The sequence below is a fragment of the Scyliorhinus canicula genome, chromosome 14 (genome assembly GCF_902713615.1).
Source record: "Scyliorhinus canicula chromosome 14, sScyCan1.1, whole genome shotgun sequence".
Classification (NCBI taxonomy): domain Eukaryota; kingdom Metazoa; phylum Chordata; class Chondrichthyes; order Carcharhiniformes; family Scyliorhinidae; genus Scyliorhinus; species Scyliorhinus canicula.
In genome coordinates this window covers 42,167,153-42,191,335 of record NC_052159.1, presented here as the reverse complement: position 1 = coordinate 42,191,335, position 24,183 = coordinate 42,167,153, and the positions used below count along the sequence as shown (strand labels likewise).

Below are 24,183 nucleotides of genomic sequence, written 5' to 3'. Positions count from 1 at the left end.
TTAATGTATAAGCTCCCAACTGGGACAGCACAGAATTCATAAAGACCACAGTGGAAATCCCCAAAATAGACACACACCGACTCATCATGGTTTTGGGGGGGGGGGGGGGGGGGGGGGGGAAGAAGAGAGGGAGAGAGGGATTTTAACACAGATCAAATTCCAAATCGGAGAACACATCAAACATGGCAAAGGAACTAGGCACGTTTAAGGAACAGTTGGGCGCGGTGGACCCATAGTGGTTCACACACCCAGGAGAGAGGTTCTCCTTCGTCTCCCAGGACTTCTTTGTGGTGGGGAGAGCGGTGCTTACAGGGATAGGACGAGTGGAATACTCCACAATCATAATCTCTGATCATGCTCCATGATACATGGATGTGAGATTGGTGATGGGCCGTGCCCAATGCCCCCCATGGAGGTTGGACACTGTCCTCCTTGCAGACAAGGACTTTTGTGAGACAATATCACAGGCTATAGACAAGTACGCTACCAATAACCAGATCTCACATTTTTGGAGGTACTGAAGGCTATGATCAGGGGTGAAATTATCACTTCTAAAGCACGTAGTGATAGGGAAGAGAGGGCAGCTAGGCAACAGCTGGTCGACTCCACACTGGAAGTAGAGTGGCAATATTCAAGAGGCCCTAACCGTTGAACTTCTAACGGAGAGGAAAAAGCTACAACATGGACTTGGACCTGCTTTCCACTGCGAAAGCAGTACGCCAACTTCTCCAGACACGGGGGACCTTTAATGAACATGGAGACAAAGCTAGATGCCTGTTGACCCACCAGCTGAGAAAACATGCAGTCACGCGGGAAATAACAGAGATTAGGGACAACAACGGCAGGCTGGTAGCTGAACCGAAAAAGGACAACAAAGTATTCAAGGCCTTCTACCAGGGCTGAACACCCCCAAGCTCCCCAAAGGAGATTTGACGATGAAGCAGTTCTTCAGTGGATAGGACATGCCAGTCATGGGGGAGGATGGGAGATGGGGGCTGGAAGCACCACTGGAACTGGGGAAGTCATGGAGAGTATTAACTCCATGGCAGGGAAGGCGCCGGACCAGATGGATTACTGGCAGACTTATTTGTGGCAGCATTGGCCTGCACTTGCAGGAGATGTTTGCAGACCCTGGTCCATTGCCACAAGTCTCAATCTCGCTGATACCCAAGAAAGACAAAGACCCAACCGAATTTGGGGGGGGGGGGGGGGGGGGTTGACAGACCCGTCTCGCTGCTCAATGCAACAGCGAAAATACTTGCCAAAATCCTGGCTAGGCGGTTGGAGAACTGCATTCAAGGGGTTGTTGCAGGGGTTCTTTCGGGCTTTGTCAAAGGTAGGCAACTAATGTCAAATATCAGGCGCCTGCTGAACGTGATAATGACCCCATCTGGGGAGAGAACACTAGAAGTGATCATCTCCCTGGATGGAGAAAAGGCCTCCAACAGAGTCGAGTGGAAGTACCTCATTGAGGTACTGGAGTGGTTTGGGCTGGGCATAGGGTTTACCTCCTGAGTGAAACTCCTGTACAACTCCCCCATGGCGAGCGTGCAGACTAACACCGCCTGCTCTGAATACATTCAGCTGCACAGAGGCACAAGATATGGATGCCCGCTGTCCCTGCTGGTTTGCCCTGGAAGTTAGCCATTAGAGATTGCACTCAAGTTGGCGAAAAGCTGGAGGGGAATCCAGAGGGGGGACAGAGAGCATAGAGTCTCACTGTGTGCGGATGACCTGGTCCTCTATATCTTGGACCCCCAGGCGATCATGGAAGGGATCATGAAGCTCCTGAAAGAGTTGGAGCCTTCTCGGGCTACAAACTCAACCTGAGCAAGAGTGAAATTTTCAAGGTGAACCTGCAAGGGAGGGGGACAGAGCTGGAGGACTGCCATTCAAACAAGCCCAAAACAAATCCCGCCACCTTGGGATCCAATTGCTCATGACTGGACACGGCCTGATGGGTCTGGTGGAGAAAGTAAAAAAGGAGCTGCAGAGGTGGGATACCCTCCCACTCTCCCTGGCGGGGAGGGTGCAGACAATCACAATGAATATGCTGTCCAGGTTGCTCTGCCTGTTCAGATCCCTCCCAATCTACATCCCCGAAGCATTGTAGAGAAACTGATCATGGTGTTTGTGATAGGGGAGAAGGGGGGGGGGGGGGGGGGGGGGGGGGGGTTTGAAGAGAATAGAAGGATCCCCCAAAAGGTCCTTCAAAGAAAGAGAAACATGGGCTGCCTGGCCCTCCCAAACCTGCATTACTACCACTGGGCAGTCATAGCGGAAAAAGAGAGACGGGGATGGGTGAAGGAGCCAGAAACAGAATAGGTGAGGATGGAGGAGCGTTCCAGCAAAGGAACGTCCCTCTGAGCTGTAGTCATGGCAGCACTCCCACCCCCACCAGCCAAACATTCAAAAAGCCCAGTGGTGGTAACCACAATCTGGACATGGAACCAACTAAGCCAACACTTCGGCCTGACTGAAATGTCCACCATGGCCCCCACCTGCAACAATCACATGTTCATGCCAGCAACAATGGACACCACCTTTAAAGGGTGGAGACAGGAGAGGGGACGTTGACACTTCGTGGCTTCTACACCGACAATTAGACTAGTGACATTAGAAGAACTGATGGAGAGGTTTCAACTGCCCAAAGGAAATGAGCTATGACACAGACAGATCAGAAACGTCCTCTGCAGGGAAACATCAATGTACCCACGGACGCCGGAACACTCCCTGGTAGATGAGCTGTTGGATACAGGAGACTTAGGGAGGGGGAACTGCGGGGATCTGTACAGGTGATTGTTGAAAGAGGCGCACTCCCCACCTGGATGAGTCATGAGAAAAATGGTAGGAAGAACTAGGGATAGATGTATGGTGGGGACTCTGGGCCGAAGCACTGATCAGGGCAAACTCCACCTCCATATTTACAAGGCTAAGTGTAATGCAAATAAAGATTGGGCGCAGAGCGCCACCGACCAGAACCCAAATGAATAGGTTCTTCCCAGAGGTGGAGGACAAATGTGAACGGTGTCAGGGAGGCCCAGCCAACCACACCCACATGTTTTGGGCTTGCCCAAGACTTGATGAGGTCTGGGCAACCTTCTTTGAGGCAATATCCAAGGTTGTGGGGAGGGGGAGGGATCTCAGACCAGCCAGAATTCTTCATGGGGAGGAAGGCCAACACACTAGCCATTGCCTCCCTCGTCACCTGCCGAAGAAACCTGCTTGGCTGGTGATCGGCAGCGGCAGTCAAAGCTGCAGACTGGCTGTCCGACCGGTCGGAATTCCTCCACCTGGAGAAGAAAAAATTCACCATCTGTGGGTCAGAAAAGAGCTTCTATAAAACATGGAAGCCGTTCACCTACTTGTTCCCAAGACCTCTTCTTTGCCAGCAGCCAACAGAGCGGGTGTGAGGGGAGGGGGGGGGGGGATGCACATACGTGCCACTAAAATATAAAGGTAAGAGTAGGTGAGGTGGAAGCGGAGAGGTGTGGGGGGCAAAAACCAGCGAGGCAGAAGGTTGGTGGCAGAGCAATGGAGGGGGGACCTGAAAAACAGGGCGAGATGGTGCCAGACCACAACATACTTCTAGATACACGTGTCACACTCTGTACTTGGGGGGGGGTTAGCACACCACCCCCCTCCTGATGGAAAATGTAAAAATACAACTTTGACTTGATAACCATGTACCATAAAACAAGAAAATCAATAAATACATTTTATTTTTAAACTTCAGCGAATAGAAGCTTGCCAGCTAAAACCACAGTTGCCAATCACGGGATCTGGGAGAGGGGGGAAGTTGCGTAACTATTTTTGCCTGGACTTTGAACTTTGAAACTCAACTGAGATCGCAGATTAAAAATCTCACATTATAAGCATTACCCTATGTAACCCTGATGGTGCAGAGGTTCTTCCCTATTAGATAATGCTGGAGCCTTGCTGTGTACAAAACCCGACCCAACCCCTCTGTAGGAGGTAAAAGCAAATTACTGGGGATGCTGGAATCTGAAACAAAAACAGAAAATACTGGACAATCTCTGCAGGTCGAACAGCATCTGTGGAGAGAGGGGAGATAACGTTTTAGAAACCTAGAAAATAGAAGCAGGAGGAGGCCATTCGGCCCTTCGAGCCTGCTCCGCCATTCATTATGATCATGATTGATCAAGTTCAATACCCTGATCCCGCTTTTCCCCCATATCCCTTTAGCCCCAGGAGCTATATCGAATTCCTTCTTCAAGGGCTCAAAACGTTATCTCCCTTTTCTCTCCACAGATGCTGTCAGCCCTGCTGACATTGTCCAGTAGTTCCTGTTTTTGTTCCACTGGAGGGGTTTTGAAAATGCAATCTTACTCAGCAACCTAGCTTGCTATAGTCTTGTGACCATGAGGCCATGCACGTAAGCTGCCGTTTCTATTTGGTTCAATAAAACCTCTCACAGAGACAGACATTGAAGGAGATTGCTGACCTTATGCATGGGACAGCCACCAACTTTCATTTGTAGTGAATTACAGCTACAAAAGAAACATTGAGGGTAAAGTCCATTAGTCCTAAAGTCTAAAAAACTCGATGTTTAACATTGAATTTACAAATTATTACGGATGCCAAATAGCCTCAGTATCTTCCCCCCATTACCATTTTACATGTGACCTTAGGAGAGGAGCTAGGAAGTCAGTGTTCACATCTAGATATGCAATGAGCAAAATGTGTTTCCTTGCAACTTTGCTGAAATAATTTGAGGCAGTTTTCAGCCCATCAACAAAGTCAGAAGTTTCTGGAATCAGTTACCCAACATATATAATTTTGAACCTAGGCTGGAATTAGAGAGCCAGTCAGATGCCCAATATGCCAACCATTGGAATTCAAACATCTCAGTCAAGTTAAAATTTTCACATTACCATTTGGAAGGGAAATTTTTTTTTTTTTTTAATTTGTCCATGGCATGTGGAATTGCTCATCCCTGGAGATAATAGAATCATAGAATTTACAGTGCAGAAGGAAGCCATTCGGCCCATCGAGTCTGCACCCTACCTAAGCCCACACCTCCACCCTATCCCAGTAACCCCAGTTAAACATTTTGGACACAAAGGGCAATTTATCAAGATCAATTCACCTAACCTGCACATCTTTGGACTTGTGGGAGGAAACCGGGGCACCCGGAGGAAATCCACACAGACACGGGGAGAACGTGCAGACTCCACACAGACAGTGACCCAAGTCGGGAAACGAACCAGAGACCCTGGAGCTGTGAAGCAACTGTGCTAACCACTGTGCTCCCAAAGATATTTAAGAGTCAACCACATTGCTGTGGATCTGGAGTCACATGTAGGCCAGACCAGGTAAGGACGACAGATTTCCTTCCCTTTAAGGCATTAGCAAATCAGATGGGTTTTTACGACAATCGACCATCTTTAAACTTTTAATTCTAGATTTTTATTGAATTCAAATTTCACTATCTGCCATAGTGGGATTTGAACCCAGGCCCCCAGAGCACGATTCTGGGTCTCTGGATTACTAGTACAGCGACAATACCACTACACCACTGCTTGAATATTGCATGTTTATTGAGGTATTTAAATTAATGCACGAATAAGCTAATTTGTGGAGAAATGCAGAAACTGCCACAAATACCGCTCAGTGTTATGAACATGGAGTCTCTGCATACAGACCCAATATATCCAGGCAGGATAACTATGCTTTCAAGTGAAACTTTATTTTGTGATAAAGTAAAATACAACACGTGATCAATTGTCCAATGTACAGTGTTACAAGACAACAATTCAATGCAACTGTTCTGATGACATTAAAAAACAAACAAATTTAACGATCAAAACACTTTTAAATTCACGACTGTGTATTTTGAAGACAATACTTTCTAAATCTGCCAGATGTTCTTTTTGAGATTAGGGTCTTGCATCAAGTACCGGCTGAGAGTTGATACATAAAAAGGGTAAAGCAAATCCACACAGCGCCATTCAATTAGAGGGAGCAGGGGAAATGCAATTCCAACTGCCTTTGCTTCCCCTTTTGCTCAGAAATTTGTCTTGCACATCAAAGTCATTTTCCCTTTCAGCATTTTCTTCAATCACACAATAGTAAAATTAAAATGCTAAACATACCTTGTGCACTATTGTTTTCAAAAGCAACTGATTTATTACCGAGCGACTTCATTTGGTGTTTTTTTAAAAAATGCATGAATGGAATGAAATCATACCATACCCTAGCTGAAACTCAAACTGAAAGTCCGCTCAAACTTAAGCTTCTGCTTTCTCATCTCCTTGCTTCTTCTGAGGACTAACTCAAACACCAAGACAGAATGCTACCAAACTTCCACCCGTGTGCCGATAGGGGACTGTAATTTCCCTCCGGCATGAACAGCCGCTAAATCTCGTCCTATATATCTATCAGAAATCAAATGGCAAACTTCAACACAAATAACAAAGGCTTGATATATGCAGCTTCTAATCTTCACATTTGGCAACTTCAAATTGTATACCTAATTGAGATGATGTAGGTAGATAATTATCAAAACAAGGGATTAGGTATTTGATTGCTGTTTTGAACAATTTTAACAACTTCAGAAGAAAATCTTCTAATTGAGATTGTTTCGGTGAAACAGCAGAGCCTCAACAGTTGCAAAACATTGGGTTTACAACTCAGAATTGGACAGAATTGAACTCAGAACACGATCACACTCAGTTGGTCACTAAAACGTGTACATCAGAGCAAGAACTACAGATAAATAGTTATCAATTCTCTTATCATCAAAATGTCTCGGAAGTGCAATTCTTCATTCTCCAACGCTTCTTTTCTTCAATCTATAATTCTAAGACCAGCCTTGAGGAGTCCAAAACCTGCAGTTGAATTTATAGACGCTCTTATCCCAGTTGTAACAATACGCTGAGCAAAGAAAAATAGTCAGATTTTTTTAACAATTGAGAATAATTTATAATATATCAGCAGTAATAACACTGGACATTTTCTTAAGTAACAATCCTTTAAAAAGCTAAAACTATTTTCAGCAGAGATAATATCAGACCAAGCTACACTGTTGCCTTGCCAGTTGTCTTATAATTGACCATGCACATGAGGATGCTTCGTGCCTTAATGTAAAAATTCTCAATTTGAGCCAAAAATTAACAACTTTGCCTGTGGACAGGACAGTGAACATTTCAAATAGATCATAGCCGGAATCTAACTGAATAATACAAGAGACAGTGCAAATATGTCAATAGTTTATGAACTACATGGCTGCAATTCAATCTCATTAGTTTAAGTCATTGTTTGATATAAAGAGCATTATGGATGTTCAGATATGAGAACCAAAAGCATGTATCAAATCCCCTCTCTAATTCTGGATGAAAATGTACTGTTGCAAAGGCAGAAATGAAACTGCTGACTTACATCAGTTTATGACAAAGGAGAGGTTACTCTTTCTGTGTGCTATCACAAAATTGGACCAGTAGCACTATCAATGTTTAAAAATATATATAATATATGGCTGTGGAAGGAAAAGCTTCAAATCCACAAAATAATCCTGTAAAAGCTGACACCGACATTTGTCCAAAAAATCCTAATGCTTTCTACTTTCCACCCGTCCATTGCCCCCCCCCCCCCCCCCCCCCCCCCCCCCCCCGGCCCCGGCCCTGCCACCCATCGTAACCCCTGCCCGACTCTTGAAAATTAAAAATCGCTTATTGTCACATGTAGGCATCAAATGAAGTTACTGTGAAAAGCGCCTAGTCACCACATCTGGTGCCTGTTCAGGGAGGCTGGTACGGGAATTGAAACGTGCTGCTGGCCTGCCTTGGTCTGCTTTCAAAGCCAGCGATTTAGCCCTGTGCTAAACCAGCCCCTTGTCACTTTCACTCCCGAAAGCACAGTGAGCGAGGGCTCAGGAGAGGGAGGAAACAACTAAAAGGAGCTGTGATTGGGAGAGTTGGGTAGGGAAGTGGCTCTTGGAGAGCAGTAAGGGCTACTCCAAAATGCATTACATGTTTAATCTGCTCTGGTACACAATGACTGAGTGCATATATTGTCCCTATTACCTCCATGACGCACAAGCGAAATGACATCGAAAATGTATATCAACTCTTGAAAATATTACTTGTCAAGTCCCTACTTTTTTGCCTAAACATGTGAACTCAGAAGCTTGACTTTTACACGAGTGTATATGTCTGCACAATTTGCATTTTCATGAGTTCTATTCATTCCAGCTAATCTATAGAGGATGAAAAATAAAATTGTTAAAATTTACCAAAAGAAGAAACTTCTCTCAACTCTAAAATTAAATGCAAATTACCTACCCTCCAGCCTATAATTTACCACATTCAGAATGGAGACAGATTTGAAATTGACGGACTTTCACATCTCTTGTTTACATGCTTAGATGAGCTCTTTCCCATTCTTGGCAACATGCTCAATCTCTACATACAAATGAGGATGTTTACATTTTTGGGGAGGGACGAAAACCTGCAATTATCTTGTACTTTTCATGACCACAGGATGCCCAAAGCACTTTACAGCCTATGAAGTGTAGTCATGGTTGTAATATAAGAAACTCAGTAGCCAATTTGTGCACAGAAAGATCCCACAAGCAATATGGTAATGACTGGATAATCTATTTTGCTGATGGATGAATTACTTTTGTTATGGGCCAGGGTTTAGAAAACTACAAAGTATATCATGGAGTTCACCTGACCTACAACTGTTTATCGATTTTGGTTTCGATGAGCACAAGGGCCTACCTTTCAGGTGTTATTCAACAGAGGCCTTAAGCACTTTTAATCAAAAACAAGTTTTATTCTACGAATTTAGTTAACATTTTTATAAACACACACAGTAAGCATTTTTATCAACTACAAACATAGATACCCCACACAGCTACAGTACTCTATGTATAACCCTTAATAAATGTCCCCCTTAAGATATTCCAACTTAATAACAAGATCCATAATCTAGAAACCACTTTTCAAAGGTGGGGCCCAGTCCACAGCACTCAAGACCTGGTTTGGATGCTCTTGTTTCCTTTCCAAAACAGGTCTGAATTCCTTCCAGAAAGCAATTATCTCTTTTCAAGTTATCAAGCAGTCTGGAAACAGCTTTTAAAATAAAGATAGGGCGACACTTCTTTTTTCAACCTGAGCAGAACAAACCAGTTCAAAACCAAAGTAAAACTAACTCCCAGAGCCACAGCCCAGCTTCACCCACACAATGACATTACTGAAGCCATGTGATAAGACAAAAACATTTCCTAAAGGGACACTCACATGACACTTTCAAGGTGTTGGGATCCATCAATGAAATTTGTTTTAGTCTTTCCTAAAAGAGAAAATTTTTAATTCAATTAAATATATTTCTCATTTAAAGTACATCATTTACCTTTCAAAGCCTTTGGACTTGATATTGAAGAGAAGTGGGGAGAAAATGTGGGAGCATGGTTCAGAGAAAACTTGAAAATGTTGGAGTTACCAGTCGTTAATTCAGTTTCCAGTCCAGCATCTGGCCAGTTTGGCCACTCACACTGCAACTGGAATAGATTGGGATAGAAGCACAATTTAAGAGTATGGCAATTGGGTGGGAGAGATTTTATTTTTTTTAATATAAATGTAGAGTACCCAATTTATTTTTTCCAATTAAGGGGCAATTAGGATGCCAATCCACCTACTCTGCACATCTTTGGGTTGTGGGGGCAAAACTCATGCAAACACGGGGAGAATGTGCAAACTCCACACGAACAGTGACCCAGAGCCGGGATCGAACCTGGGACGTTGGCGCCATGAGGCAGGTGTGTCAGCCACTGTGCCACCATGCTGCCCTAGGGAGGGAGAGATTTAAGCGCCTCAGGAGGAGGAATAGGCCAGATACTGGCAATCAAGAGGGAGGGAGAGAAAAATCATGGGTTGAGGAGAAAAATTAAGTCGGCTGATCGCTGCAGGCCACAATCAGCATAAGATTTAACTTGCATGACTGGGCACGTGACACACCAGCACTTTGGTGCTTGATCTAACTGCTCCCGACTCCCAATTGATCTACGGAAAGAACAAATCCGACCTTTCTAAGTACCACCCCAGAAGATTACTCTCCGACCAAACAACACCTGAGTGAAGGTGTCATTAACAATGGTATCAATCAGCAATTGCACCAAAAACATGCTTATCAATGGATTCTAGACCTTTTTTTATTCTCCAGAATTCCCTAGATACTCAATACCACCACCTCTGGAAGAACTGGGAGAAGATAAATGTCTTATAGGGAAGACTACTAGTCTGTGGTTTTTCAACGTGGAATAGAGTGGAATCAGATGAAATGATGATAAATGACCTCCTAATTTCTGGCAAAAAACCAGGACCTTCACAACAGAACATCTGAACCATTTTTATCTAAGCTGATGACCCTTGCGCAGTGATTGATCAGACACTTGACTGGATCCACACCAACGTCTCCTATAATTAGCCCAGCCCACTTCCTGATCATCTTCCACCGTACACGTGATTGTGTAAACCTATCTTTCCTCCCCGACTTTCCAGAGGAGAAAAAAAAAAGAGTTCCTTCTCAGATGCTCTGGTTCACCCCATGATCACCCAATCTCCAGCTGACAAACTATGTAACCATAGAAGATAAAATCAATATCTCAGTTACTTCCTACCATAGAACTATTCAGAAACCAAAACATTTCTTCCTGGTGAAGTGGCAATTTAAATGTAATCTCTCACATTACTTGACCATAGCTGCTGTTCACAATAGTAGCCTACTATCAACTGGTGATGTCAAGTGCAGTTAGATGACTACTTTGCGAAACATTTCTATTCCGTCTGCAGATGTGTTCCTGAGCTCCTTGTCCACTTCAATTTTTCCTTGTATTTCATAGAATCATAGAATTTACAGTGCCGAAGGAGGCCATTTGGCCCATATAGAGTCCACAACGGCCTTTGGAAAGAGTACCCTATCCAAGCCCACACCTCCACCCTATCCCCGTAACCCCACCCAACCTTTTTGGACACCAAGGGCAATTTAGCATGGTCAATCCACCCAACCTGCACATCTTTTGACTGTGGGAGGAAACCGGAGCACCCGGAGGAAACTAACGCAGACACGGGAAGAACGTGCAGACTCCACACAAACAGTGACCCAAGCCGGGAATCAAGCTTGGGACCCTGGAGCTGTGAATCAACTGTGCTAACCACTGTGTTACCCCTGACCTCTCATTTTCCTTCTATTGGGAATATATTGAATTAAAAATGGCATCTTCCCTTGGTTCACCAGGGAATTCTGCAGCACTCTGATGTGAACACTGAAATTTAGTACCTTCAGACCCCAGCTATATCCTTTTTCTTCACAATATGGTGTGATACAAGATAAGTGTCAGAACACCTGGAGAAGGGGAAGCAAATCGGCATTTCAGGAAGAAGCCGTCGCATCAGAAATCAGCACTGATGGGAAACATATCTACTCTTCACGCAAGTCTGCTTTTGCTCCTCTTAAGATCTGGTCCAGATTTTGCTGGGAGCATGAAGAAATGGCTTTCACTACTAACCTGTATCTCAGTTCCATCTCAGATGCTCTGGTTCACCCCATCATCACGCAATCTCCAGCTGACAGACTATGTAACCATAGAAGATTTTAACAAATGGTCAGCTAGAGATTTCTATTTTCCCAATTTGACCACCTCTACACATGATTGGTGAGGAGGAAACAGCAGGGAAGCTGTTCAACTAGATTTAAAAAGGCAAAATATATAGCAAGAAATAGAAATTAAATTTAAATCATTGTACTGAAAACAATGGGTAATACACAGCAGATCAAGGGAAAGAGATGAGGGAAACAAAAGCTAAACATTAAAAATACCTACAGCATGATTGTGACTCGAGGCTTGTAAAATTAATTTTTCAGGTGGTTCAGCAATAATTTTGATTTTCTACATGAGTAAAAGCTCAGGTAAACCTGGCTCAATGAATTTCATGCAAAAATTGTAGTTGCAAAGTTCAAGTTCAAGTCTTTACAGATTCAAACATTACCCTTACTGTTCATTAGGTTTTGGAAACCACAGTCATGGCAAAGAATCTTTCAAAGCCAGGGAAAAAATGCACCAATTTCCCAGATAAGCCTGCGGCTTTACCAAAGGTGGAGCTAAGTGTATCCAGCGTGATGTTAAGATACAAAAACCTGCAGAGTGTGTGGCTTCCCCAGGACCAAGTTTGGGAACTTTCCTGCAGTGTGTGAAGGATGCAGAAAGAACACATTGTTCTGCACATGATATACCCCATAACAAGTACATGGACACATTTACATTTTTAAGTAGTGGCAAAGTTGTCAAATGTTATCATATATTTCACATCTAGCACAAAGTAACATCTATAGCTTCTTAATTGGGCATTATTTAAAAACAAAATCTATAAAAACTTGCCTCCACTGACTTTTTCCACTGTGAATGGATCATTTTTGCTACTTTTTTGTCTAAATGAGCTTTATAGTCTTCAGTGCATAAAAATTCTGAAACAAGAAAAATAATGAAATCACATTAATATTTTCTAAACTGTAATATTTACTTAGATTACAGGAAAGATATTAGCACATACAGATTATGTGGAATCTGTCTGGGTCGGGTTAAGAAACATCAAGGGGCAAAAAACATTCGTAGGAGTAGTATACAGACCACCAAACTGTAGTGGTTATGTTGGGAATAGCATCAGACAGGAAATCAGAGATGCAAGTCTGCAGTAAAGGAACGTCTGTGATTGTGGGTGATTTTAATCTGCATATAGATTGGGTGACTTGAATTAGTCACAGTACAATAGAACAATTTCTGGAGTGTATGCGGGATGGTTTTCTGGACCAGTACGTTAATGAACCAACAAGGGAACAGGCTGGGGGTTGTGCCATGAGACAGGATTAGTTGGCAATCTAATTGTGAGCAAACCCTTGGGGATGAGTGATCATAATATGATAGGATGCTTTATCAAGCTGAATAGCAAGATAGTTGATTCGGAGACCAGGGTCCTGAACTTCAATAAAGGTAATTATGATGGTATGAGGCACGAGATGGTTATTATGGACTGGGAAACATTACTAAAAGGAAGGACAGCGGACAGGCAATGGGAGGCATTCAAGGAAAAAGTAGGTGAACTCCAAAAATTGTTTATTCCTGTTTGGTCCAAGAGTAGACAGGGAAGTGTGGCCAAACCATGGCTTACAAGGGAAATTAAAAATAGTATTAGATTCAAAGAAGAGGCATACAAATTAACAAGAAAAAGCAATAGACCAGAGGATTGGGAACAGTTTAAAATTCAGCAAAGACACCAATGGATTGATTAAGGAGGGGAAAATACAATTTGAAAGTAAACTAGCGGGAAACATAAAAACAGACTGTAAAAGTTTATTTTGGCATGTAAAGAGCAAAAGATAAATAAAAATTAATGTGGGCTCCTTACAGTCAGAAACGGGGGAATTCATAACGGGGAACAAATAAATAGTTGAGGAACTAAATTCGTACTTTGCTTCAGTCTTCACAAAGGAAGACATGAATAATGTACCAGAAGTTCTGAGAAGCACCAGTTTCAGTTGGGAGCAGAAGGAAATTAGTATTAGGAAATAAATGGTTTGGGGGAAATTAATGAGATTGAAAGCGGACAAATCCAGGGCCTGATGATCTTCATCCCAAAGTACTTAAGTGGCCCGAGAAATAGTAGATCCATTGGTGGTCATTTTCCAAAATGTTTTGGACTCTGGAATGGTTTCTACAGATTGGAGTGTAGCGAATGTAACCCTGCTAATCAAAAAGGGATTGTCATGTGAGAGTACCTTTAAGAAATTGGTGTTTATAAATGGGTGTGTATATAAATATCTCTAGTGAGAGTACCTTGAAGAAATGGGTGTTTATTACTGCAGTGACGTCAGAGAGTGGGTGGAGCTGGGCTGTCTGTCAGCCTTTTACTTTCTTTTTAGGCTGTTTGCTGCAGGGTGTGTTTTAGTTTCGTTTTCAGAGCTGGATAGCTGCAGCCACAGTCAGGTGTACGACTCACTCTCTCTGTATTCTAAAGACTGTAAATCGATCCTTCGGTGATTTTAAACTAAAAACTGCTCTCAGTGGTGATTTTAACCTGATGTGCTCGTGTTAAAAGGTTTTGTTTTTAAGTCTTATGAATGTTAAAAGGAAAGCTTAAAGGATTACTTAGTGTTGTAGTCTTTGGGGGTTGTATTTGAATTAATGGTTGCCAAGATGGTCACTGTATGTTTTGAAAAGGGGAACTTGAGTTCATTGAATAAACACTTTTGCTTCAAAAAATACTTTTCCATTTCTGCTGTACCACTCCTGTAGAGTGGGCCGTGTGCTCCCCATACCACAATCTTTTAAAAGTTGTGGGTCAGGTGAACTCCATGATACACTTTGGGGTTCTCTAAACCCTGGCCCATAACAAATTGGGGGCTTGAGGGGGATAAAAGTCTATCTATTGGATTGGCCTAGTGAACCTAAAGACAGCGAGGGGTGAGCATATTGTGGTTGCTTTTCAGGTGTGGAATTTTAGTTTAAGTAGGGAGTGTGTTGTGGACAATGGCTCTTTCAGAGGCTCTGATGTTTTTGGGGGTGGAGACGGTCACACGCAGTACCTTACAGACAGAGACTAAAAGCAGAAACATAGCAGTTAACATTACCTGACAAAATGCGGAAAGGTGAGGTAATTATGGTGGTGGCTAAGCATTTAAAGTTGCCTGAGATACAGTTTGACTCATTGGAAATGGCAAAAATTCAGTTTCAAATTAAACAGATGGAACATGAGAAAGAATTAAAGCAGTTTGAATACGAAAGAGAGAGAGAGGAAACAGAAAGAGAAAGGGAGATACAGATCAGGGAAAAAGATAAAGAGAGAGAGTTTGAACTTCAGAAAATAGCCATGAAACATGACAGTCAGTTAAAATTGGCAGGCATAAAGGCAGCACAGTGGCGCAGTGGGTTAGCTCTGCTGCCTCATGGCGCCAAGGTCCCAGGTTCGATTCCGGCTCTGGGTCACTGTTCATGTGGAATTTGCACATTCTCCCCGTGTTTGCGTGGGTTTCGTCCCCACAACCAAAAGATGGGCAGTATAGGTGGATTGAAATGCTAAATTGCCCCTTAATTGGAAAAAATGAATTGGGTACATTAAATTTATGTTTTTTTAAATTGGCAGGCATAAAGGGAAACATACAGTTGGATGATAGTAATGAGGATAGTGAGAAAGAGTGTCATAGTCGAAGGCTTGGTGGGGATCTATTTAAATATGTCCAAGCATTGCCAAGGTTTGATGAGAAGGAGGTAGAAGCCTTTTTCATTTCATGTCAGAAGTTAGCTAAACAAATGAAATGGCCACAGGGCATGTTGGTATTACTGATTCAAACAAAGCTGGTAGGTAGGGCTAGTGAAGTGTTTGCATCACTATCAGAGGAGGTATCCAAGTCATATGAGGTGGTGAAAAAATCCATCTTGGGTGCATATGAACTAGCGCCTGAAGCCTAGAGACAAAGGTTTAGAAATTTAAGGAAAGAATTTGGTCAAACATACATGGAGTTTGTGAAGGAGTTCTCCTTCTACTCACAGGTGCATAAAGTATACTCCCGGATTGATTTCTTTATTTTGAGGAGGGCCTTACTGACGCGGGTGGTGGACACGGGGCACTCGGCGATCACAATCTGACACCATGCTCCGCACTGGGTTGACCTGCAGGTTAGCAAAGACACTAACCAACGCCCGCACTGGAGGTTAGATGTGGGACTAGATGTGGTTAGGGGTGTGCGAGCGGCTGAGGAAATGTATTCAGAACTACCTGCAGGTCAATGACACGGGAGAAATTTCAGCAGTGGTGGTCTGGGAAGCACTGAAGGCGGTGGTCAGGGGGGAGCTGATCTCGATCCGGGCCCATAGGGAGAAGCTGGACAGGGCAGAGACAGACCGACTGGTAAAGGAGTTATTACAGATCGATAGGAGGTATGCGGAGACCCCAGAGGCAGGATTTTTAAAGGAATGGCGGAGGCTACAGGTGGACTTCAGCTTGTTAACCACAGGGAGGGCAGTGGAGCAACTGAGAAAGGCGAGGGGGGCGATCTATGAGCATGGAGAGAAGGCCAGCAGAATGCTTGCACAGCAGCTTAGAAAGAAGGAGGCAACCAGGGAGATAGGGAAAGTAAATGACGGAGATGGGAACCTGGTTGGAGATTCAGCAGGGGTGAATAAGGCATTTCGGGATTTCTACGTAGACTGTACAGGTCGGAACCTCCCACGGGGCCGGAGGGGATGAGGCACTTCTTGGAGGGGCTGAATTTCCCAAAGGTGGATGGGGAGCTGGTAGAAGGGCTGGGGTCCCCGATCGAGTTGGATGAGATAATGGAGGGTCTGAAGGCCATGCAGTCGGGTAAAGCCCCGGGGCCGGACGGGTACCCAGTGGAGTTTTATCATAGGTTCTCTGGGATATTGGGGCCGTGTTGATGAGAATGTTCAATGAGGCAAGGGGAAGAGGGGTGCTTCCCCCGACGATGTCACAGGCCACAATTTCGCTGATTCTGAAGCAGGACAAGAACCCGGAGCTGTGTGGGTCCTACAGGCCGAACGTAGATGCCAAATAGCTGGCCAAAATTCTGTCCTCCAGGATTGAGGATTGTGTTCCGGATGTTATTGGGGAGGACTAGATGGGGTTTGTTAAGGGTAGGCAGTTGGTGGCCAATGTAAGAAGGTTGTTAAACATGATCATGACGTCCCCGGAAGGTAGGGAGGTAGATTTAGCGATCGTAGTGGATGCAGAAAAGGCTTTCTATCGGGTAGTATGGGTATATCTGTGGGAGGTACTGGGACGGTTTGGATTTGGGCGGGGCTTTATTGACTGGGTCAGGTTGCTGTATCAGGTTCCTCTGGTAAGTGTACGGACAAATAGGACAACATCGGACTATTTTAGACTGCACCGGGGGGCGAGACAGGGACGCACCCTTTCCCCACTGTTATTCGTGCTAGCTATAGAGCCGTTGGCAATTGCTCTGAGCCTCAAGGGACTGGTCCCGGGGGGGGGGGGGGGGGGGGGGGGTGTGTGTGTGTGGAGCACAGAATCTCACTCTATGCAGTTGACCTGCTTCTGTATGTATCGGACCCAATAGAGGGGATGGAAGAAATCATGAGGATTAGAGGGGAATTTGGCCGGTTTTCGGGGTATAAGCTAAATATGGGGAAAAGAGAGATGTTTGCGTTCCAGGCGAGGGGACAGGAGAGGCGATTGGGAGAGCTGCCATTTAGATTAGTAGGGGGAAGCTTTAGGTACCTAGGCATTCAAATGGCACGGGAATGGGACCGGCTGCATCAATTAAATCAGGCCCGACTGGTCGATCAAATGAAGGACGATTTTCGGAGATTGGAAGCACTTCCATTGTCACTGGCTGGGAGGGTGCAGACGGCGAAGATGACGGTCCTCCCGAGATTCCCATTTGTATTTCAGTGTCTCCCCATCTTTATTCTGCGGTCCTTTTTTAAACGGGTCAACAAAGTGATCATTGGCTTTGTTTGGGCGGGCAAGACCCCGCAAGTAAGGAAGGTCATGCTTGAGCGGAGTCGGTGAGAGGGCGGGCTGGCACTGCCAGATTTTAGTAACTATTACTGGGCGGCGAATATAGCCATGGTCAGGAAGTGGGTGGTGGGGGAGGGATCGGCATGGGAGCGTATGGAGGCGGCTTCATGCAAGGGCACCAGTCTGGGGGCATTGGTAACTGCACCTCTGCCGTTCCCACTGGCACGGTACTCCACCAGCCCCGTGGTGGTGGCGGCCCTGAGAGTCTGGGGGCAATGGAGGAGACACGTGGGAGCAGAGGGACAAATATGGATGGGGGGGTTCAGGATATGGCGGAGAGCAGGGAATGAGAGGATGGGGGATATGTTTATAGAGGGGAGCATTCCGATTATGAGGGCGCTGGAGAAGTTTGGGTTGGTGAGGGGAAACAAATTCAGGTACCTGCAGGTGCGGGACTTCCTACGTACACAGGTGTCAACCTTCCCGCTCCTACCGCTGAGGGGGATTCAGGACAGGGTAGTTTCCAGAGGGTGGGTAGGAGAAGGGAGCGTCTCTGACATTTACAAGGAACTTATGGGGTCGGAGGAAACTCAGAGTGAGGCGCTGAAGCGCAAGTGGGAGGAGGAGCTGGGAGGAGAGCTAGAGGATGGTCTATGGACGGACGCATTGAGTACAGTCAATGTGTCCGCAACATGTGCCAGGCTCAGTGTCTCCCCATCTTTATTCTGCGGTCCTTTTTTAAACGGGTCAACAAAGTGATCATTGGCTTTGTTTGGGCGGGCAAGACCCCGCAAGTAAGGAAGGTCATGCTTGAGCGGAGTCGGTGAGAGGGCGGGCTGGCACTGCCAGATTTTAGTAACTATTACTGGGCGGCGAATATAGCCATGATCAGGAAGTGGGTGGTGGGGGAGGGATCGGCATGGGAGCGTATGGAGGCGGCTTCATGCAAGGGCACCAGTCTGGGGGCATTGGTAACTGCACCTCTGCCGTTCCCACTGGCACGGTACTCCACCAGCCCCGTGGTGGTGGCGGCCCTGAGAGTCTGGAGTCAATGGAGGAGACACGTGGGAGCAGAGGGACAAATATGGATGGGGGGGTTCAGGATATGGCGGAGAGCAGGGAATGATACAGTTAAGGTCATTCATCAGGCTCACATGACAGTGGCCCGGATGAGCAGATTCTTTGGGGTGGAAGACAGGTGAATGCAAAGTGTGCGGGAGGACCGGCGAACCATGTCCGAAGCTTAGGGGATTTTGGCAGGGGTTTGCAGATGTCACGTCTGTGGTGATATGCATCACTGTAAATACACAAGGGGTTAATGTAGATACAGTAGGACACTGTAAATACACAAGGGGTTAATGTGAACACACTACACCTAGCTAGACACTAGAGGGAGCACCAGAGACATGACACACAGACATTCTACCAATAGGCCAGTAAGATTGGACAACACCAATGGGCATTCAAGATACACACAGAGGTGACATTACCACATTACACCGCATTACACCAACCCATATAAAAAGGACTCAGCACACATGCTCAGTCTCTTTTCAGTGGAGACACTTAGTGAGTACACAGGGTTGATTGAAATACATCACACCCACCACGCGGATTGTAGCAGACTGGTTAGATAGTCTGAGTAGCTGTAGCAGGATTAACAGGAGAGTTGAATCCAAGTAGGAGAACTGTTAACAGTTTAATAAATGTGTTAAAGCTATCTCCAAGTCTGAACTTTCCTTTGTCAGAGTGTACATCAAGGAAGCAGCTTATGCTACGTCAAGAACATAACTAAAACAATATCCACAGTGTTAAAAACAAGGGTAGCGCTGAGTCCAGAGGTGGCGATTTTCGGGGTGTCGGAAAACCAGGGAATCCAGGAGGAGAAAGACGCAGACGTTCTGGCCTTTGCTTCCCTGGTAGCCCGGAGGGACTCAAAGCCCCCAAAGTCGAAGACCTGACTTTCGGACATGGCTAGCTTTCTCGGTTTGGAGAAAATCAAGTTCGCCTTGAGAGGGTCACTGTTAGGGTCTGCCCGGAGGTGGCAACCGTTCGTCGACTTCTGTGCGGAAAATTAATCATCAGCAGAAGGTGGGTGGGGGGGTCAGTTTAGCTTAGAGTAGGGGGTTCATAAAAGGTGGGACCTGTAAGGAAGGGAGACGGCTTTTGCACTATGTTTATAGTTTCATGTACATTGTTTATGGTGTTGCTGTTATAATACTAAAAATACCTCAATAAAATGTTTATTAAAAAAAAGGATTATATTCATTGACATTTGGAGGAGTGAGAGGGGATCTAATAGAAACTTATAAAACTCTAACAGGATTAGACAGGGTAGATTCAGAAAGAATGTTCTTGATGGATGGGGGGAGGAATCCAGAACTAGGGGTCATAGTTTGAGGATAAGGGTTGATGAGCCATCAATTGCACGTGAGACGAGTTGCTGTACAAAAGTTAGGCTTTAATAAGCTAGAACTTAGCCCTGCGGTCGACTATAATAAAACGGACAACTGCCGGGCGTTCTGACTATTTATACCTCGGTATGGAGGCGTGGTTAACTCAGCCTCTCGACCAATCGGAGAGCCGTCACATGACTGGTCTCAACCAATCGGTCGAGAGGCACATGACCAACCAGGGCCAATGGTAAGCCGGTGTTCTGCACCAATGGCAGACAGCTATGCAAATCATACCACCACAGGGGTAAACCTTTTCGGGCTGAGGTGAGGAGTAATTTCTTCACCCAGAGAGTGGTGAATCTGTGAAATTCGGTACCACAGAAAGCAGTTGACGCCAAAAAATTGCATAATTTCAAGAAGCAGTTAGATGTCGTTCTTGGGGCTAAAGGGATCAAGGGATATGGGGCAAGGCGGGATCAAGGTATTGAACTTGATGCTCAACCACGATCATAATGAATGACGGAGCAGACTCGAAGGGTCGAATGGCCTCCTCCTGCTTCTATTTTCTGTTTCTACGTTTACACTTTTAATAGATTACAAGTAGTAAATCAAATTGTAATCTATGCTATTCTTTTAACTAAAATATCGAGGGAATACTGCAGTGACACTCAAAAGGATTAAGATAAAAGTTAGAAACTTGCATTTGATATAGATAAGTATATCAAAAAGTTAATAAAGATTTATACAGGATAAGATCAGTTTATGGAATCAATGCAATGCCACACAAAAAATACATTGGATAATTCAACAGACAGATTATATCAGTTGTGCCAGACTGCCACAGTCTAAGAGCCCAAAAAATGTAATGACCTTGAAGTGAAAAGATAATAATCAAACCACAAATATTTCAATCATGGTGAGACAAAACTTGGGTCTGCCTTCAGATATTCTCTCAAGACAGTGGTGATGGGGACTCTAATGGGTCTGATCATCTTGCCAAGACTTAATTATACAATTGTGCAACACAGTGATCTAACAGTTGTACACATGTGCTTTGAACTAGATATTTTCATGTTTACACATGCACGTCTCCAACCTGAAAGAAACATTGAGAGACGAGGTCTCATGTGATACATTAAGCGGCTTTACTTCACAGACACCAAGAAAGCATACAAAGCACCAGTCAATACATTTACTTAAATCAGAATAATTATCGATTGAAGGGAAGATAGAGGCAAGAGAGAAAGAAAAATGTTTTAATCATTTATTGGGTTTCAGCTTACCAGAATCAATGTCAGAAGATCCAAACAACATCACAGGCCGCAATGCAAATTCACGTGATAACTGCAGTTCAAGAAAAGAGCATTTTTCCAGGTTTTTCCACATCTGATGTTCTTGGTTATCATCTTGCCTTGATGTTTCCGTTAGTTCACATCCATCACGTGGATTGCAGGATGATGCATTATGTTGCTCAAACTGAGACAAATTACCACCATTCTTCATGCTGTCTACATCAGAAAATAAAGCTTCAGAAGATCCGGACGTATTTGCACAAGGAAAGCATATCGAAACAATTTTGGTTGTGTTACCAGTTTTGATTTTCTTCAATATAGTCATCGAAGGAGAAATGGAATAAATATCTGTTTCATTTGAAGGATCTGGAAGCAGATCATGATGTACCTTTTCATGTTTGAGAGTATGCCATGCTTGTACAAAACCAGAATCAAGTCCCTGCAATAGCAAGTTGTCCTCCTTTCTATCTCCCTTCTTTACTTTATTATTGGTGATTTGGCTCAATGGAGTGGTTTCACAGAATTCAGAACCTACATCAGCAGTTTTGCCTAGTTTCTTGTGGCATGGTCCTATTGTTTCCTGCACACTAAACTTTACACTTGCCATTTCACTCTGAAATATATTAGTTGTTGACATACAGTTCATTGGTTTCATCTGATTTAGTAATAATTCTTGACTTCTATTTTCTTTTGAATCCATTGGGATATCTAGTGCTAAACTGTAGGCCCTTTTGCTTTTTCTTCTGCAATTTATCTTGGCTGGTGGTGGAATAGAAGAACCACCTTGCAGTATAAATGTTGTCCCTTCACCAGTTTCATTAACCCATTTACCAATACAAAAACTCTTCATGCCATCAGCTGTCTCAGAAAGGATATTCGTGTTTGCAAATTGCTTTGGCATACATTGCATTGTGGAACAGTCATCTTGCAGACACAGTTGCAGAACACAGCGGTTTCTTTGAGAAATATTTTCAGTTGAAGAAAAGTCATGACAAATTGTATGACTAGCCAATGGATTTTGCTGGGAAGCTTCCTTATGCAACCATTTTTCAGCCTGATTTTTAACAGATGCATCTTGATGTTGGAATCTACAGTCTGTCTTCTGCCTCTGCTCAGGAGGTCTATACGTGTTATTTGTAGGCCAATCACAACATCCCCAAGTGGCAATTCTTTAAAATGTTTCTACACAAGATTAGATCAACAACTTTTTTACCTATACAGCGAACAGCGTCATCTTTGAAAACTGGGGTCTTTAATTTCCTCTGTCTTCGAACACACGCCGATGCTATTTTCTTAAATACACTTTCGATCTCGGATAGATACTGGACAAAACCAGCACTGGCTTTTTCATTTATGTAAATACAATATTTCTTAGCCCAAACTACAAGATTTACTTCATCATCAGTTGCAACGTGCATCACAAAAATATAATTCTTCACTAGGGGACCATGCCGCTGATGTAATTCCCAGCAAATGCCCGATACATGCAAACTATTTTCTAAATTGAAAGAATCCCCACAGCTTTCTGACAGATGCATTTGTTTGTCACACAATGATGCAGTCAAAACGTCTGTCATTTTAAAAGCTCCTTTAACGACTTGTTCATATTTTGGCACAAACATATATTCTTTCAGAGAAAATACTTCGCTCTCATCTTCAAACAGTTTGCAATTAAGAATTTTCTCAACTTGTCCTCCAATACTTTCTTGAGAGTATCTCAGTGTCGTCACTAAGACAGTACCATTGATGTTTTCTGCTTCACTCTGCTCTTCGTTTGACAGGTCATCTTCACATTCGGTTGTGTGCTGCATCTGACATCCTGCAAAGTAATGGGTTTCAGCTTTTGGAGCAAACACCTCATTTTGGCAAACTTTCAATTTTCTGTGCTGCCTGTGTTTTTTCTTATTTTGTGTGTTTCCTCGTGTACGTTTGCTTTGAGGAGGAAGCACCTTTGGTTTCTTCCGAACTTTGCCTTCCCTGAAATGTAATCAGAGAAGTGAAACCAGTAAATATAGCTTTCTAAAATGATGAAGGCAATTATTCATAACTTTAACAACATTCACATTTTTGAAGAGAAGCTTTAAATAATTGGGCAGTTTTTGAACGTACTGTATTATTCTTGAAAAACTTCCACCCGTAATTGCTCTTCAAACCTTCAATGACTTTTTTCGATTTCATCGCAGGTCAGACTTTCACCCACACCCTCCCTGCACCCAATACTTAACCCTCATCTGACTATATGACTCTAGACACTTTGCCCATCAATGCCTTTTGTCACAGTTAGGCCCCAAGCTCTGGAATTCTTTGATAAATTACACTGGCTTGTTCTCCTTCTTCAAACCAAGCTTTTTTGGGTCTCATAATGGCTTCTCCCCTGGCTCAGAGTTCATTATTTTGATTACACATCTGTGAACCTTTTCGGAAATGTTTCAATGTTAACAGGTATGACAAAAATAAGTTCTTGAGCGCACAGCAAAAAGCCCCCTTGAGTAGGCTGTGCACTGAAGCCTATGAGTGGGAACATATGTAGCAATTACCCTTTAATAATGACGCACTGAATTTGAGATAACATCAGTATCGTATCTTTTGACTTCGGTCTCCTCCAAAGTTTGATAACTATCACACTCACACTCACACTAACTAGTTCAGTCAAATTTATTCACAAGTACCAACACATGGAAAATGCAACATGACATAAAAAGTATACTACTTAAAACAAAGATAAAGGGAGTGGTTCTTCTCCCATGATGTGCCCGACGCACACCCCACTATTCTGGGAGAATAGCGGGAGAGCCCTTAAATGTGAACTGGTGACCGTTTCAAGCTGGTGACCCCCGGGCATTCCCTGTTTTCCCACCCAAGGTGACATCTCGTCATCTTTTTAAAGAGAATTCCACTCAAAGTCAGTTAAAAGGAATCACAACACTTAATTACGGAAGTTTTACAAGAGATAGGCAAAATGGGAAAGTGGGAGGGGAG

The 24,183-nt window shown here is 44.0% G+C and overlaps 2 protein-coding genes across 4 annotated transcripts in view; both read right to left on the bottom strand.

Annotated features, from left to right (window-relative positions):
* Positions 1 to 5,689: 5,689 nt before the first annotated feature.
* Positions 5,690 to 22,371, bottom strand: LOC119977902. 3 transcript variants are annotated; one of them, XM_038819210.1, is made up of 4 exons: positions 21,196 to 22,371; positions 12,404 to 12,489; positions 9,267 to 9,318; positions 5,690 to 6,897 (listed from the first exon to the last, which is right to left on the bottom strand). In XM_038819210.1, exons 1-4 carry the CDS (start codon positions 22,112 to 22,114, stop codon positions 6,824 to 6,826), a joined length of 1,131 nt encoding a protein of 376 aa, XP_038675138.1. In that variant the 5' UTR covers positions 22,115 to 22,371; the 3' UTR covers positions 5,690 to 6,823. The 3 variants fall into 3 exon arrangements, with proteins under 3 accessions (XP_038675138.1, XP_038675139.1, XP_038675140.1); XM_038819211.1 differs by having other exon boundaries at positions 5,690 to 6,851; XM_038819212.1 differs by lacking the exon at positions 5,690 to 6,897 and adding an exon at positions 8,162 to 8,218.
* Positions 22,350 to 24,183, bottom strand: part of LOC119977217 — a 60,145-nt gene continuing 58,311 nt past the window's right edge. The window contains exon 3 of the mRNA XM_038817935.1: positions 22,350 to 23,181. Within this exon, the coding sequence (XP_038673863.1) occupies positions 22,350 to 23,181 (832 nt within the window). The remainder of the gene's footprint in view (positions 23,182 to 24,183) is intronic.

What these genes read in the sequence shown, in the direction of transcription:
- LOC119977902 (XM_038819210.1), bottom strand. Translation starts at nt 22,114, where the DNA reads ATGCAATGTATGCCAAAGCAATTTGCAAACACGAATATCCTTTCTGAG. An exon ending in AGTGGAAAAAGTCAGTGGAG is followed by an intron (nt 9,319 to 12,403) that starts GCAAGTTTTTAT and finishes TTTCTCTTTTAG; the next exon opens with GAAAGACTAAAACAAATTTC. An exon ending in CAACACCTTGAAAGTGTCAT is followed by an intron (nt 6,898 to 9,266) that starts GTGAGTGTCCCT and finishes TTCTTTGCTCAG; the next exon opens with CGTATTGTTACAACTGGGAT.